The sequence below is a fragment of the Callospermophilus lateralis genome, chromosome 17, assembly GCF_048772815.1.
Source record: "Callospermophilus lateralis isolate mCalLat2 chromosome 17, mCalLat2.hap1, whole genome shotgun sequence".
NCBI classification, from domain to species: domain Eukaryota; kingdom Metazoa; phylum Chordata; class Mammalia; order Rodentia; family Sciuridae; genus Callospermophilus; species Callospermophilus lateralis.
The window spans coordinates 54,644,862-54,661,438 of NC_135321.1; the positions used below are offsets into that span (position 1 = coordinate 54,644,862).

Genomic DNA, 16,577 nt, shown 5'->3' on the forward strand with positions numbered 1-16,577 from the left:
CTGGTGGAGGGGTGGAGCAGCACATAATGCTCTGAGGGAGGTGAGAAAGCAGACACAACAATGAGAAAATGAAAACCTAACCCCAAATTCAAGCTGCTTCTGACTGATCTTGTCATGACTCACTGTTAATTACAGATATCTCTCTGGACAGAGGCAGCCATTACGTGAGAGAAGATATTTGATGTGATACATTTCTCTAATGTCAAAAGACAATCTATTGTCTTGACTCTTAACGTACTAGAACACAGGTTTTATATACTTTAGGGAATGCAGTCATTTTTGTTATGACGAGGCAGAGTTGAACTGGTGAGATTTAGTTATTAAATTCTTTCAATTATATCAGCTTAAACATAAAGATGTTAGCTGTTCTTCATTTCCAAATGCATTTTATTCCTAAAATTATAGAACTCGGTTAGCAATGGGAATGTACTTATCTATAACAATCAACTGCATACACACAAAATTTTCTCTTCCTTGGAGGTATTTTTAGAATAAAAAAGAACAGTGATTTACCCAAGATTTAACTGTGTATTTCTGAAACAGAAAGTTATTTGAGAAGATATCTGAAACTTCTAGATTTTAAGATCTAGGTTCTAAACATACAAGACAAGAAAAGCAAAAAGAGCACTTCTTTTTAAGTGTTTAAAAATATATTATTTGCGATGAGCAAACAATATACATCACATCCTTTGTAATAATATGATCCATATCATAAACTCCATTCACGCTTGATGCATGTGTAAATTCTTTAAGCAGTTCTCAGATGTAATAATGTGTGCAATTGAGGGGACATATTATATTACCTTGAGAAGCAGCCATCGCACTCGCCCTCCCTTTCCACGTAGTTCCAGAGGCCAATGGATTTGCCATTCAGGAAGGCTTCTCCCATGCAGCCTTTAAAATGAGTCACCTTCACTGCAGAAGATTTCTAATGCAAACAAACACAACCCCCATATAGTTGGCATAGAGCATCTGATGATTCTCCCTGGAGTTCAAATTCTGAGAGAATGGCATTCATAAAAATGGCTCATGTGTCATCACTGGATTTCCCTCCAACTGGGAAGTGGCATCCTAGAATGAATGACAACTGGACAGGATCGTAAAGATCACCCCCATTACTAGTGATGTCAGGAGGAAAAGATAAGGCTAGGAGGATAGGGAGATGGGACCCTGGGTAACTTCCTGGGCAGCAGACCACAAATAGCATCTGTAGATATTTGCTGAAAAACTATTTAAAGGCTATTTTAAAATCAGCATCTACATGACTGGGGTCCATGTTTCTCCAAAGAAGGAAATACCTGATTTATATTTTGATTAGACTAAATACCTCATGGACACTCAATGCCTTACCCAGGATTGGGCAGAGGGCTGACTTCCTTAAACCTATAAGTCTATGTAAACCTCTAGACAATAGCCACTCTTCGGTATCCCTCTCTTGGAACCCCTCCTCTTTGGGAGCTCTACTTTCTTTCTATTACTCTAATAAATCCTGTTATTTTGCTATCACCAGTTTGTCTGTGAATTTTATTCTCCAAATTCCAGAGACAAAGAACCCAAATCCATGCTCCATGGTAGACTAGGGTTTGGAGAAAAGTCCCTTTTATGAAAGGCAAGGAAACTGAGATCCAAAGAATGTGGTTGGTAGTGAGGGACCATCTGGAGCTGAGACCTGTCCTCCTATGCAGAGCACTAAGACCAACTAATATGACTCTATTTGGTGAGAAGATACTAATTCAATCAAACAAAGATGATGTGCTCACCCAGGAAATACCAGTTAGTATTTGTCTCCTCTAGATTTAGACTAGAGATGAAGGAGTATTACAGAAATTAATACAGAACATTGGATTTCTTATTTCATCATTGGAAAAGAAGTCAAATAGCAAAATTGGTTTCTTCTCCATTGACACTAGTGATTAAGCAAGATCCTTTACCCACAAAACTGGCCTAACTCTGCAGGTGAGCTGTCATGAAGCAAAACAATAAAAGTAGAAAAATCTTCATCTGCTTGGGATATATTGAAAAATTTAAGCATTGTATTTTTTATACACAGGTGAAAGTGGCCAATCCACCCTGTTCAAACAAACTTTCAGAATGTTACCTTGATTTGTCCCCCAAGTCCTCCAACAAACATTAGTGTTGAATTGTTTACATCCAGCACATTAGCCATTCCAGGGGATTTACTTGTTTTCATTGGTGGCTTTTGAGTTGAGCTCATTTCCTTTACACTCAATGAACCAACGTTTCCAAACCTGAGGGTCACACAATTGCAAAAGGGACTTTCAGAATCTTTTATCATCACACAGGTATTCACATCTCTCTCACACACAGACCCCTGCTTCTCCCCAGACCCGCAGCTAATCTCCCTGTTTTCAGTCTTGCCCAGTCCACCTGCAGTTTACTCCCTAAAATCTTGTAAAAAAGAGTTGTGTCATTGTGTTGCTTCCCTGTTTAAAGCAGTCACAGATGAGTTAAACCACATTTGCATTCAATTAACTCCCCTTCAATATGGCACCATTTTTTTTAAATGAAGAAAAAAAATTCCAACAACAGAACATCAACAATAAACATAATGTTACGGAAAAGTGGAAAGAAAGATACAGCTAAAGCTGCTCAGAATTAGTTACTCTGGGAGGAGACTTTAAAATGAAGAAGTTTGCTTGTGTTTGAACTAAAAAAAAATTTATTGATGCCATATGGGATTCACTGATACATATCTGTACATGCTCATAATGGAACAATATAATTTGGTTGCATCTGAATTTTAGGAAAATGTAATTCCAATGGCATCTTCATCCTCTGTTCTCTTCTACCCACCTGCCACCACCAGATCCATGAAATTTCTTTCAGGGTATATTTTACTCCTCTCTACTGGAGAGGACTAAATGTTTTACTAGGTTAGCTGCCTTGGATTTAGAGTTTCTATCAGTTATAAAAATATTCTAAACTTTTTTTCTTCTTTCAATAGTTGTTTTTGGTAACAAAATTTATTTCATCTGTATAAGAAAAAAATTTTTTGTAGTTAATCTAAGCCAAGTGTTCTCTAATTATCATCTGACTTTCCAGATGTTTCAAAGTCTATTCATTACATGATGTTGCAAGCATGTGATTGATTACTTATAATACATAGTTTAAATATAAGGGATGCTCTGAGGAACCCTCTCTGCTACCTGGTTGCATGGATGCTGTACCACTGGTTGTCGTCAATGGGAAAGTCTGGAAATTCCAGCCGTGTGGACCCAGAGCCCACATCCCAGAGGAAGGCCACTTTCCCCCGTCGCATCTCCACTGCAAGGAAGTCAGACTGGGGGGCAGGACACAAGGGGGGATGAGTTTACACACTGATAATTTGCATGACCACAAGAACACTTTAAAGAAGGAATTCTTACAGCTTTTTCTCTACTCTTTAAAAAATAAAAACAAAATGGCTATCTACTTTAGCAGTGCTGGGGATGGAAAACAGGGCCTTGTCATGTTAGGCAAGCAGCTCTACACTATCTACATACTCAGCCCCAAGAGGCTATGGTCTTTTATCAAGTTCCTTTCCACAGGCAATTACTTTTGTAGTTTATTTTATTCTTGGTCCTGGGTATTGAACCCAGCTACTTTACCACTGAGCTACATTCCCAGCTCCCCACTCCCCCCCCCTTTTTTAAAATTTGAGACAGACTCCCCCCCCCCCCCCCCCCCCGCAAGCTGCTCAGGCTGGCTCTGAACTTGTGATCTTCCTGCCTGAGCCTCCCAGGTAGATGGGATCACAGGTGTGTGCCACTGCACCCTGCTGCTGTTTCTAATCTAACACTACCATTTTAGCAAAGCATGTTACCTGTGGGAAAATTAATGGTTTCATGAAAATCCTATTTTTCCATCAAAAAAGGATTGATTAGGGGAATTCAAACATTCACAAATATCCAATGTTGCTCTCACTTACACTGGTGCTGCTACCAAGGTAGAAAAGCAGGTTGTCGGGTTCAGGTGTCTTAACGTTCAGTGTCAAGGTGTTATAGTTACTAGAAGAAATCTGAGGCTGGTAGGCCCGGATACAGTCTCTGTCAGCAGCCACAGCGACTTTAATCTGTAGTAGGAAGAGGAAAGGGTCCCCATTGTTTAGTGACCCAGTGGCAGCTCTCCAGCAGGTCAAAAGTATTATTTCAATTTTCACTGTAAGTTTCCTCTCTTGGTGACATAGAATGCTTTGGGTTTCATAAAGTGAGGAATCAGACTGTGATGAAAATTATTTTATTTGGTCAAATGATTAAACATGGGAAAGCTAGTTTAATGATTTTAAAAAAGAATTTAGCCTTTATTTTTTTATTTGTTTGTTTTCTATGTGGTGCTGAGGATTGAACCCCGTGCTTCACCCGTGCTAGGCAAGTGCTCTACCACTGAGCTACAACCCCAGATTTTTTAACAGGATATTTTATATATGAAATTGTCTTGCTCAAATGAGACAGTAAGGTCCTTAAAGACAAGAGCCTTATGACCTTGATGACCATTTGTCAAATAAATGGAAGGGAAATATATTTCTTCACTCAGTAAATATTTATGGAGCAAGTGATGCACTTACCAATTAACAATTTCTCCAACTAACAATTATTCCTGTGTGTCTTAACCTTAAAGATCCTTAGTTTGTATTAATCACGGTGTTTGGAATCATCCCTTGGACTTAGATTCCCTTAGCAACTCTAACTAGAACGGGTGGAAGCCAGAGCTCATGTAAACCTGTGTCCCTTTTCCAACAGTGAAGACTCTGGATAGAAAACAGAGCCCAGAGCTCCTTCTCCTTGCCTGGAAGCTGCAACAGGATTAACATGAAGACCAGAGGTCATGTTCATCCTCTGTAAAGGCCCATGAGCACCATTGCACATATTCTCGAAAATCTTATTATTTGCCTAAAACACCTCTTTAGAGGACAGCCAGCTCTGTGTGCCATGAATGGCTATCAAACATTTTATCAGCTTTGAACTTCTCCAGGGTTCAATATTTGAGGCCTTTAGTGATATGGATTTGTGTAGCACTTATGTGTACACCAACTGTTTTCTCAAGATTCCTGCAGGATGAGGCCCACACTACATATTCTCAAGAGCACTTGGGTTATTAAAATTAAATTGGCAAAATGAAGCAACAGCACCAAATGCAACCAATGAAACTGAGAGTGATATCAACACCTTAGATGTAATGTGTTCTCCACCATCTAGCTTAATAGTTACAAAGCGAGGCTATGATCATAAATCTTCATAAAGATATGCAGGTTGCTAGCAATCTTTTGGAACATTCTGAAGCAAAGCAGAACTCAGAAGAAATAGTCTACTTATTGGCTTTAAAGATACTAAGACAAGGTTAGCAGGAAGCTGGGATTATTGAGTTCCAAGTCTGTAAGTTCTAGGGAGGCTGGGGTGACTGAGAGCCAAGTCCACAGGAATTCTCTGGAACCTAGTGTTGCCAGAGCCTGGGCTACAGGGGCGTGGGGCATTTCTGAGAGCCCCACTCTACTCACAGAAGCTGCTTGTCTCCGTGCCTGGTTGATCAGCAGTCTAATTTCTGATAAATTTCTGCTCAGGTTCTCCTGTAACGTCTTCAAAGGCTTTAGCCGATCAAATAAAAGGTTGGCTTGTGTTTCCATGTCTTTAACTTTTCTTCCAGCCAACAGGGCTAACAAATACAAGGAGGTGAAGGATGGCAAGAGAGTTGGGGAGGAGAAAAGAAGATAAAGTATTCATTAGTCATGCACTGGATAAAACAGAATATCCTAATAATCCATTCTTGAGATTTGGAAAATATATGAAAAATACACTGGCCATCAGCACTCCCTAAGGCCCTTCTCTTTCTCTGCAAAATGCTAATCCAGGTGTTAGCACATTTTTCTCTTTTAGGAATGCTGCTTGTGAACAGGGAACCATTATACGTCAAGCCAGCAGACTTTCAAAATCAGAGGGAGACCCCTGGCATACTGGTCACTGTGGAGTCTCGCAGAAGTTCATTCGTCTCTTGCAATGTGGTATTCATCCTGGACAGGCCAGTTGAGGTGTTAAACAGCTTCTGGCTCAGACCCACGACATCCTTCAGTGTACTCAATGCACTCTGGTTGGCAGAAATGGCTAGCTCTTTGGTTTTGGTTCCTTTGACTCTCACACCTAAAATGAAAGAATATTCAAGCATGCAGTCAGGTGAAGAGACACTGAGAAAAGTGTAAGACTACTACAAATGTCATTATTACACAGAAACATGTTATGGTAATTTTCTTGATTGTTAAGAAAACCAAAACTACTTGTTTTTCATGGCAAATATTAAGAATCCATATCATATTCTCTAGTGCATCCATGTAGGGACACATGAAATAATTTGGGTAAAAATCCTCTGGAATATGACTTTAGTACACAATTGATCACAAAAACAATGGTGAATGGCCCTGTTGTAGTTTCTTATGTAGTAGACAGAACTTCTCTATTTGTTCCCTTCTCTAGCATGTCCTTCTCATCTTTATTAAACATATTCTCCATCCACATCCTTCCTTATTGCATAAGAAAATTCTTAAATTTAAGTCTGTGGTCCAGGGCTAGAAAAAGTGGTATCTGCCCACAGCATAACATGACCTGGCTGCTTGAAATAACCACAGAATAGAGATAAAATGGCCACTAAAGGTAATACAGAATCCAGCAATTCAAGAAAGATCTATGAGGATTTTTATTCATTTATTTATTATTTTTTTTGGGTGCTAGGGATTGAACCCAGGGCCTTGTGTATGCACGGCAAACACTCTACCAACTGAGCTATATCCCCAGCCCTGTGAGGATTTTTAAAAAGGCACTATTATGCATTTTAAAAATGTTTAATTAATGTGCGGCAAAATAATTCTAGAAGAAACTTCATAAAGGTATATAACTATTCTGAAGATTGGTCTTATAACTTTTCTGTAAGTTTGAGTTACTTTCAGAGAAAAAGTTGAGTGTATATATTATTATCCTTGAAAAAAAAATGTAAGGGAAAAGGAAAAAGAAATGTCCAGAACAGACAATGTTCTACTGATTCAAGGTGAGGAGTTAAGACCAGCATATGGGAGCTATAGAGGCAGAAGTGTCTAGTGAGAATTAAAAAGAATTCATACGCAGAATAAAAGAGAAGTTTGGGGGGACAGTAAGTAACACATTGCAGCACTTTAAAAAATTATCCTCTTTAAAATTGTAATGAGTCCTGAATTTCCAAACCATCAATATTAACATGATCAATGAGCCTATCTCTGAATGTTGATTGCCTCAGGAAGGAAGATTACCAGGCAAGAATTCTTTAATTCTCCCCATTTGTAATGAATCTGGCATCCCCTCCCAATGTCAGGGAAAAACATATGCTATTTTCTTTACTCGTTGATCTCCTGTAATGACCCTTCTTTAACCTAAGCCTGTGTCAAACACACTTTCAAAGTAAGCAATTAACGTGGTAATATAGTCTCTACCACTTCATAGTATAAAGTTTCTAAGAATATAATTCTAGTATTTCAGTGCAGGTATTCTGAGGTTATTTAAAAAACACCAGTGGATCTTCTGTTCCAATTAATATTCATTTGCAAATATCAATTTCATCCATCTCAGTCTTATTTTTAAGCTTGGGCTCCTAATCAGACTTGGGGCAGGACTTCCTCATGCCTCTGTGTAATGCTTTTACAGGAAAATATTAATTAAAACAAGGAACTCCTCTCTACTTACCTTCAGGAATTGCTCTAAGTATCAAGAGTGATGCATTGGTCTGTCTAGTAATTTCATCTGTGTTCTCTTGAAATCCATTTGCCCTGTGTCTCAATTTATTCAGCTTCAAAGTAATACCTATTTAAAAGAGGAAGAGTGTGTTCCTTTTTAGGTTAGCCTTCTAAGAAGCTGCCCAGGCAATAGCTTTATCATTTCTAATCCATCTACAGAATCAATAGGTTTCTAAATACACCCCCAAATTGAATGTTTTCCCAACATTATAGAAATTAAGAGTGTGTTTTAGCTGGCTTGATCAATTTTCTCCTTTCCTTGAAGTTTTTCTCACCAATATATTTTTTTCTTTCATTTCTTGCTCCATGGTGAGTTCCAGGGTGAAGAAATGTTCCCATCACTGTCTCCATCACCCACTAATTTCCTTTCTGCTCCTGAACCTTGGCCACTTTTCTTTCTCTAGGTTGTCAGATCCCCCTGGGGCTCCTCCCTGGGAATTCCTTCATGTTCCCCCACCGGCTTCCCCACCACTCCTCTGCCCCTTTCTGTTCCCTCCTGACCCCGCAGCTGGGCTTTCCCTCCTTCAAGTCTCATCAGCCCTGTTTAATCAAAGCTTTTACTTTGAACGTTTCTGTTCACCACACACAATCACACTGGATTTTGAACATGTGGTTGAAACAAGACATTTTAATTGCCAGGAAGTTCATCATTTCATGGGCTGTGAAGTTGCTTAACCTGTGTCAGTGGAAACCATGGCTTATCAATATGGATGCTGGAGTTTGTGACTGAGCATTATGCATTATTTATACTGCGAGATGACAGCATAAATTCTAAGTTGTGTTAGTCAACCAGAGAAACAAGAAAAAACTCACATAACCAAGCCCTTGGTTCAGAAAACTATGAAGGATCCAGTAATAGACTTGGAAATAATCTGAAAAAGTTATCAGCTTTTTACATGGCCCACTGCTATAGAGAAAGCCTTGATATGTTTTTTATATATTAGAATACGCTAAGGTAAAAAAGCACATGATATGTATTAGCATCCACATATCAGAGAGAACATTTTGGCCTTTGGTTTTTTGGGACTGGCTTATTTCATTTAGCATGATAATAGTCTCTGCTTCCATCATGCTAACACACAATAACCATGGGGAGGGAAGAATAGAAGTTTGTTGGATTAGACCAAAGGGAATGAAGGTAAAGGATAAGGGATGGGTATAGGAAAAACAGTAGAATGAATCGGCATAGCTTTCCTGTGTTAATGTACGAATACACAAACAGGAAAACTCTGTGTCATGTACAATCACAAGAATGAGAAATTATATTCCATGTATGTATACTATGTCAAAATACACTTTATTGTCATGCATCTCTAAAAAGAACAAATAAAAAAATCATGGAATTCTTGGGGAAAAACAAAAATAAGGCCACTACTTTGTTTTTAAAAATGTGTAATCACTTCATATGTCCCTATGAATGTATAACTGGGATGTAATAAGTGAATTTGTTGCTTATCTCAAATGAATATTTCATTTTTAAAGAAAAAAATTAAAAATCACATTATATGTTATCAAAAATATATGCCTATATAGTTTCTCTTACACAATAGGTTTTTGATGCCATTTTTTGTTATGTTTATTGGATGGATAGCTCTTACATATGAGAAATAATTGCTTCTTGAAGTAATTCCTAATAAAAACTAAATTACATGATTTTTAAAAAAATATTGATAAATCAATTATTATTTAATTCAGTGACTGTCTAATGGGAACCTATCATGAAGCTAGTAACATGATACTAGCCCTGTCAGAAAGGCAAGAGAAGTACCAAACATAATGTATCTCTTCAAGGAAATGGGAAATAATGAATCAAATAGAGAAGCGCTTGCAAGCAATGAGAACTTCACCAACTCTAGGAAGAACAGAGAAGGCTCTGAGCTCAAGCAATAAGTGAAGGATTTGGTCAGCAAGGAAGGTTGTATGATGGTGGAGCAGGCAAACTCTAAACTGTGATACTGCGAGAATAAAATACAAAATTATACAAGGTCCAGATGACAGGGAACTGGAATATTCATGTGGCAAAGAAATGTGAAGCTTCACGTTACTCCAGGAAATGAGAACCCAGAATGTTCTTTGAGATGCTCAGAGATGTGTCTTCTTCACTCTGCTCTGTCCAATTAATACACTGACCTTGGTGCTTTCTGTTGAGGTTGTTGCTTTCGCTTAGAAACCTGGAACTGCGCTGCAGAGCTGCTGTGCCATTAGAAAGGAGGGATTCTGAGAACTGAAAAACAGAGCAACTTAAACCTGGTGACCACAGGGCAGTGTGGAATCCTGCTGGGGCAGAGAAAGCCACCCTGTAAGAACAGTCTCTAGTTAGAGGCTCCTTTCCAAACAAGAATGTCAACCAGAGAACAGGAGGGACCATTCAGTATGAGGGAGAAATAGGAATACATTTTTAAATGTATAAAGGAGGACAGCCATTATAAAAAGATTTTCACTGGGCATGATGGCATATCTCTATAATCCATCAACTTGGAGGCTAAGGCAGGAGGATTGCAAGTTCAAGGGCAGCCTCAGCAACGTAGTGAGATCCTGTCTCAAAAAAGAAAAAGGGGGAACAAAAAAAGAGCTGGGGATGTGGCTCTGTGATTAAAGCATCTGAGTTCAATCCCCATCACCAAAAAAAAAAAAAAATAATAATAATAATTTTCACCACAAATAAAGAAACATGTGTCACATAGATACCAGGTGGCGTTATTGTTTTTAATCATAAGGAATAGTGAGATTTTCCTTATTTCTTCAATCCTAGTCTCTAGTGTTCAAAAAGAAGTACTTTTGACTGTTAAAAATTTATAATGAACCGGGCATGGGGGCATATGGCTGTAGTCCCAGCTATTTGGGAGGCTGAAGCAAGAGATTCACTTGAGCCCTGGGCTTTGAGACTAGCCTGGGCATAGCAAGACCCTGTCTCTTAAAAAAAAAAATCAAATTAAATCAAAATGTGTATCATATGATAACAGAAGCCATTACCAGATTCCACCAGAAAAGAATGTGAGTATATATTTGAGCCACTAAGTCTTTACTCAAGATCCTTCTAGAACAACCTCCCCTAGTGCCCAGAAAAGGAAGGTATATACCCTGAAGCCTCAGAGCATTTCTTACCAGGCTGGTCTCACTCACAGTCCTGTGAGCATCGTTGGCCAGTTTCTCTGATTCTTCTGTCAGGCTCTGAAGGTTGTAGTGGACATGAGCGGCACTGGTGGCATTGAGGGTCACATGTCTGACATTTTTAAGGTCACTATCAAATCAGCATATTTAGAGATGTTATGATACACTAAATCAAATTTGTGGATTCACATGAAAATTATAAGTGCCCACTATTCTTGGAAGCCTCCTAGTTCCCTTCTCCTTAGGAAAACACGAATTCCCCTTCAAATCCTCATTGTCACAGTAACGCTCAGAATTGCTCTTTAATTAAAACCAGAAGAAGAGATTATTGCTGTTTCCTTGGACAAACATTCCATCACTTTCAAACAGCTGCCCTCCACATTCCCTGAGCTCTGTTTAACCCTTTGCTTATGCTTAGGGACCGATACTTGTCTGTGTTGGTGATAATCTCTCCTACAAGGCACTTGCCAATTGTCAAAAAATGTTTTCCTACACACATAAGGATGCTGGATCTCCTTCCCCAAATGGCACACCCCAGGCTGATGAAATTCAATAGAGATATTGCAGGAAGATTAGAAAATATTTCAATCAGCTGAACTCCATTCTAACAAGTGGGCCAATCACTTAGGAATCTGTCAGCTGGTAATGGCGCAACTTCATCCAGCTCTCTCTATCTGGAAAACGAAATCTGACAACTGGTACATCTTTTCTGAGTAACTCACTTCATTTTCTTTCTAAGGTTATTGAGTCGGGCGAGTCCCAAGCCAGACATTACCAGTTATTTTCTGTTACCATTTGATTGGCAAAATCAGGTGACTTATAAATAAGAGCTAATAACGTTATGTAACTCTGTGTATCATACAAAATTGCTTCTACTACTCTTATACTAAGTAATAAAGTAATAAAGATTTTGTTTTAGTGATTCTTAGAGTCCCAATATCTTTTTTCACTTCTGGGAGATGATAGAAGAATGATAAAAAGTGTAAAGCACAGTATCTAATTCCATTTTCTACGATTGGTTCCTATGGCATGTGCTTGAAGCTGCTATTCATCCATTGAGCTCACAATTTACACATTAGTCTATCTTATATTGTTTTTAATTGCTTTTGTTGTGAGCTAATATCTAATAGCAGCAGTTCCTAAATGAGGAGATATTTACTTTTCCCCTTCCATAGAATACACTCCCACACAAACACATAGAGGTTCCCACCTATTATTTTAAAGAAAAAAATGTACCAATTAATACCCAGGATTGTGTGAATGACCTGTAAGACCTAAAACATTGGCTTCTACATTTGCTGCATGTTAGAATCAACTAAGCATCTTTAAAACAAATTAAAAAGACCAGTCCACATCCCAAAGAACTTAAGTGACACTCTTGGGTGGAAGACAAGGGACAAAGGCTTCGATGTTTTATGAAGTGCCCAGGTTAGCCTGATGTGCAGATGAGTTTGGGAATTATTGGCTGACACTTGTATTTCTGGTTTAAAGGCATTTTTAACTAAATGAGCACATATTTAATGAACATCCCAAAATGTTAAGTTAAAATTAAAGTTTTGTGTTACAATGGCAGCCCTTCAGGCAGTAGGAAATAATTGGAAGTGGATCTATCAAGCCTTGGAAAAAAGACCACTGACACTTTTATAGGTGCAGTGTGAGCATACCTTCCATTCAACTCAGTTCCCAAAAGGCAAGATCTGTATAGAAATTAATATTCTTATGCAACCCGCATGCATCCTAACAAAGATCTGAATACTTAGTAGATGCTTACAAAAACCTCAGTAACTTGATATTATAGTATACTATTTGTTTCACTTCTATTTCCACCTCTGTTTGCATTTTCCCATCATGTTGGTGGTAAACTACAAGAGCAGACATAAGAGGAAATCTGACTTATGCCATAAATAAAACAGGAGTCCTTATTTTTACACAGAAACAAGAATGATTTACCCTGCGATTGAAATAGCTGTCCTTATTCTAAGCAATGGGCCACTACTTCTGAGATTCCCCAAAGTGTGTGACCTTACCGGTCCAAAACACCTGCTAGTCTCTGGAGCTCAGTGGCATGGTCCTCGGCTCTGTGGACAAGATCAATTGCTTTCCTTTTGGACATCTGCATGACCAGGTCATCTACATGTTGCCTGAGTTTGGCAGTCCACAGAAGTAGCTCATCCCGGTGATGCTCCAACTGCTACATGGAGAAATTAGTTTTGTAAATATATGTACATCTATTTCACAGTGTCTGAGTACACATAGAGATGAGTAGTATGAGAATTCTTTGAAAGCTTTATTGTGGCTGAGTTTTAACTTACTGCTAGAGCATTTTGTGTAGTATCTCCATGTGCACTAGCCGCATCTATCAATCCCCTTCCTTTGGCAATTAGCTTTGAGGTCAAATTCGGTTCTTCTTGAACACGAAGCTTTTTATCCTGCAGCAAAAATTGCCTTTTAAGGTTGTTTCATAAAAGTAAGGCAGTTTCTGAGCTTTGGTGCCTAAGGCCACCTACTGAAAGTACTCGGGGCTCATTTTGTTAGAAGCTAAAAATGATACTGTTGACCTCTAAGTATTTGGTTACCAGTTCTAAATGAGACTAGTGAGGCTAGTGAGACTCACTCTGAATTCTCTCAGATTGGCCTTGACAATGAGCAGTAGGCGGTTGGTCTCCTGGGTCTTGGTCTCCGCATCCCTCAGGAGCTCCTCTGCTGCCCTCAGTTCACTGTGGTGCTTTGAAAGGAAGCCTTTGGCTGTTTTTTTTAACACCTCCAACTCTTCCTGTGGCTTTTGGTAATGCTTCTGAACTTGTGACAATAAATCTTCAGCAGCCCTGGCAAATTAAATGTTTCACATAGTAGGTAAATGAACAAAAAAGCTCTTAGCTCGGGAATGCACTGGAAAGAATTTTTACGTGTTCACACCCAGTTTCTTCTTGCTATCATGAGTGATACATCAAAGTTATTCTTTTTTAATTTTTCTATTATTTGGGCCTTGAGCATGCTAGGCAAGTGTTCTGCCACTGAGCTTCATCCCCATCCCAGAACAGTTTTTCTAAGACAGCTTTTGGTCTGACAGATTTATACTTTACTTTTAACTCACTATTTTCCACAAACTTCCCAACATGTTTTAGACATGTAATTAAAAGAAATCATCTTAGTGAAACTAGACTCAGAATATTAGAGCTACATTCTGTGTCAATAATGGGAACTGTGATGTTTCATTATAACATGACAAGAAATTTCAAGAACAGGGCTATTCAGTGGTTCACTATGAATTTACCAATTTATTTACATGATACAAAGGATTTTCTGAAGTTGGTTAAAAAACAGACTTTTTAAAAACCTTCAAGTCAATTTTCTTAAAAGATACTTTGCATCATTAATAAATGCAACCTTCAGAAAGTCAAAATATCTTTCCTATTTCCTTATAAATGTGTTATGCACTTGCTTATTTAAGTCAATTTTGAATTTACAGCTGCATAGAATATGAAAATTCCATACTACGCACCTTGCAGTGGCCAAATACATCCCATTAATTCTCTAACTCAATTTTTCAGGTGAACTTTGAAACATTCCATGGAAAATACCTTGTAAACTACCCTGAGCTTTCATAAGTATCAGATCACTGGGTTAAGACATGAGAGAAAATGTTATTCAAGGATATACACAAGAAAATATTTTTAAACTCTGACACTGAAATAACATTAGAAGTTCTTTGAACATATTATGATTTTTAATTATAATAAAGACGTTGTATTATGAATGAGACAACAAAACTAAAGCAGAGTTCCTGGAAAGCACAATTCCAATATATCAAACACTTGATCATGATTGATCACTCTTGTTATTAAATAAGGTATCTTTAGGAAAATGTAAAATAGGGGTCCAACTTCCATCTATGAAATGACTTGACCATGGTGAAATGATTCAGTTTCCAATGACTTGAACCCAGGAAGAACAGCAAAAAACTCCACACTCTTCATACTGTAAAATTCATTGGGTTAGTACATCAAGCCAGTGTGTCCCAGACTATTTCTTTATAATCCAACTGTCCCATGAACCATTAAGCAGGTTTCATGAGAAAAGTCTTATAGTGAAGGAAACCACATGACATTTCCCCAGCCCCTCCTTGGAAATGTTAATGCACTAAAAGATTTGAGAAGACCTGCAGTAAAGAACTTGTCTCTCTGTAACAGACACCGTGTCTCCCAAAGGTATCTGGCAATAGAACACTTTTCTTTAATGATATGTCTTTCAATAGCTCTGGGGATACTGGAGTAGAAAATAGTTGGGAAACAGTGATACAAACAATAATCTGTAGTGTGTGGACATGAGTTCATAGAGTCACTGGAGTCACTGGCCTGGCAATCCTAGAAGTATTGCCACTGGTCCCTGATTGGTAACAGCGGCTTCCAGCTCAACTGTGCAAGTGAGGTGATTTATGCTGATGCTGCTTTTGTTCTTGGAATCTGGTGTTTTGGTACATACTAGGTATGACCAGTCCTATTATGGTTTGGATGTGAGGTGTCCTCCAAAATCTAATGTGTGAGACAATGCAAGAAGGGTTAGAGTGAAATGATTGGGTTATGAGAGCCTTAACCTATTCAGTGAATTAATCCCCTGAAAGGGTTAACTGGGTGGTAACTGCAGGATGGTAGGGTGTGGCTGGAGGAAGTGGGTCATTGGGGGTGTGCCTTTGGAATATATACTGTGTATCTGGCGAGTCTCTCTCTCTCTGCTGTCAGATCATCATGTGAGCTGCTTTCCTTTGTCACACCCTTCCTCCATGATGTTCTGCCTCACCTCCAGCCCTGGGGATTGGAGTCTGCTGTCTATGGACTGAGACTCCAGATAAACTTTTCCTCCTCTAAAATTATTCTTGTCAGGCTTTTAGTCATAGCAGTAAAATATTGACTAAAATAAGTCTCAGTAAGAACCATGGATGCAACATCTCTAATGGGCTTCCCTGGGCAGAAACACCACACCCTTCCTGCATTTTTACTGCTAGGAAAAAAGTGTGCTCAGGGAGCCCTTCTGGAAAGAAGCCTTCATAGATTCCTCCACACTCCATTGCATCCTTTTTCCTGGTTTAGCTGGGCATCCTCAATAAGTCTTGGCCACAAATTCAATTGTATGCTGAATTCTGTGAGTCTGGTGAAACTCTAATTAGCTTGATGGTCTGACACAAACATCAAAAACAACGGTTTGTGTGCTTACATATAAGCACACAATATGGGATTGCCCTATACAAGCATATCACTAATTTTCTAAGAATTATAATTAAAGAGCCAATGGTAACTCTTAAAATAATCCATGTAATTTGAAATGGTATAAATATAGGAATGATACATGTAAAATTGTGGAGTGGAAGCTGGATAACCCATTTTGAATTCATATATATATTTTTTTAAATAAAAGATTTCCTCCCTCTCCCTCCCTTCCTTTTTTTGCAATACTAGAGGTGGAAACCAGTGCCTCAAATATGCAAAAGCACACAAAAAGGTTTCATTAGTCATAGTTTCACTTATATATTAAAAAGAGAAATCAACAATCTGAATAGTAGTAACTTTATTCCAAACAGAAGCCAGACACAGGGGCACATGCCCATAATCCCATCTACTCAGGAGGCTGAGGCAGGAGAATTGCAAGTCTGAGGGCAGCCTGAGCAACTCAGTGAGACCCTGACTTAAAATAAAACTTTAAAAAAGAGTTGGGGAGGGGTCTG

The 16,577-nt window shown here is 38.5% G+C and overlaps 1 protein-coding gene across 1 annotated transcript in view; it reads right to left on the reverse strand.

The window, feature by feature from the left end:
* Positions 1 to 16,577, reverse strand: part of Lama1 (laminin subunit alpha 1) — a 151,464-nt gene that overhangs the window by 24,479 nt on the left and 110,408 nt on the right. Inside the window, exons 37-48 of the mRNA XM_076836593.2 lie at positions 13,473 to 13,683; positions 13,171 to 13,287; positions 12,886 to 13,049; positions 10,853 to 10,988; positions 9,878 to 9,971; positions 7,698 to 7,814; positions 5,949 to 6,131; positions 5,495 to 5,649; positions 3,929 to 4,072; positions 3,168 to 3,301; positions 2,099 to 2,249; positions 804 to 928 (exon numbers count right to left, since the gene is read on the reverse strand). Of these exons, the coding sequence (XP_076692708.2) occupies positions 804 to 928; positions 2,099 to 2,249; positions 3,168 to 3,301; positions 3,929 to 4,072; positions 5,495 to 5,649; positions 5,949 to 6,131; positions 7,698 to 7,814; positions 9,878 to 9,971; positions 10,853 to 10,988; positions 12,886 to 13,049; positions 13,171 to 13,287; positions 13,473 to 13,683 (1,731 nt within the window). The remainder of the gene's footprint in view (positions 1 to 803; positions 929 to 2,098; positions 2,250 to 3,167; positions 3,302 to 3,928; positions 4,073 to 5,494; positions 5,650 to 5,948; positions 6,132 to 7,697; positions 7,815 to 9,877; positions 9,972 to 10,852; positions 10,989 to 12,885; positions 13,050 to 13,170; positions 13,288 to 13,472; positions 13,684 to 16,577) is intronic.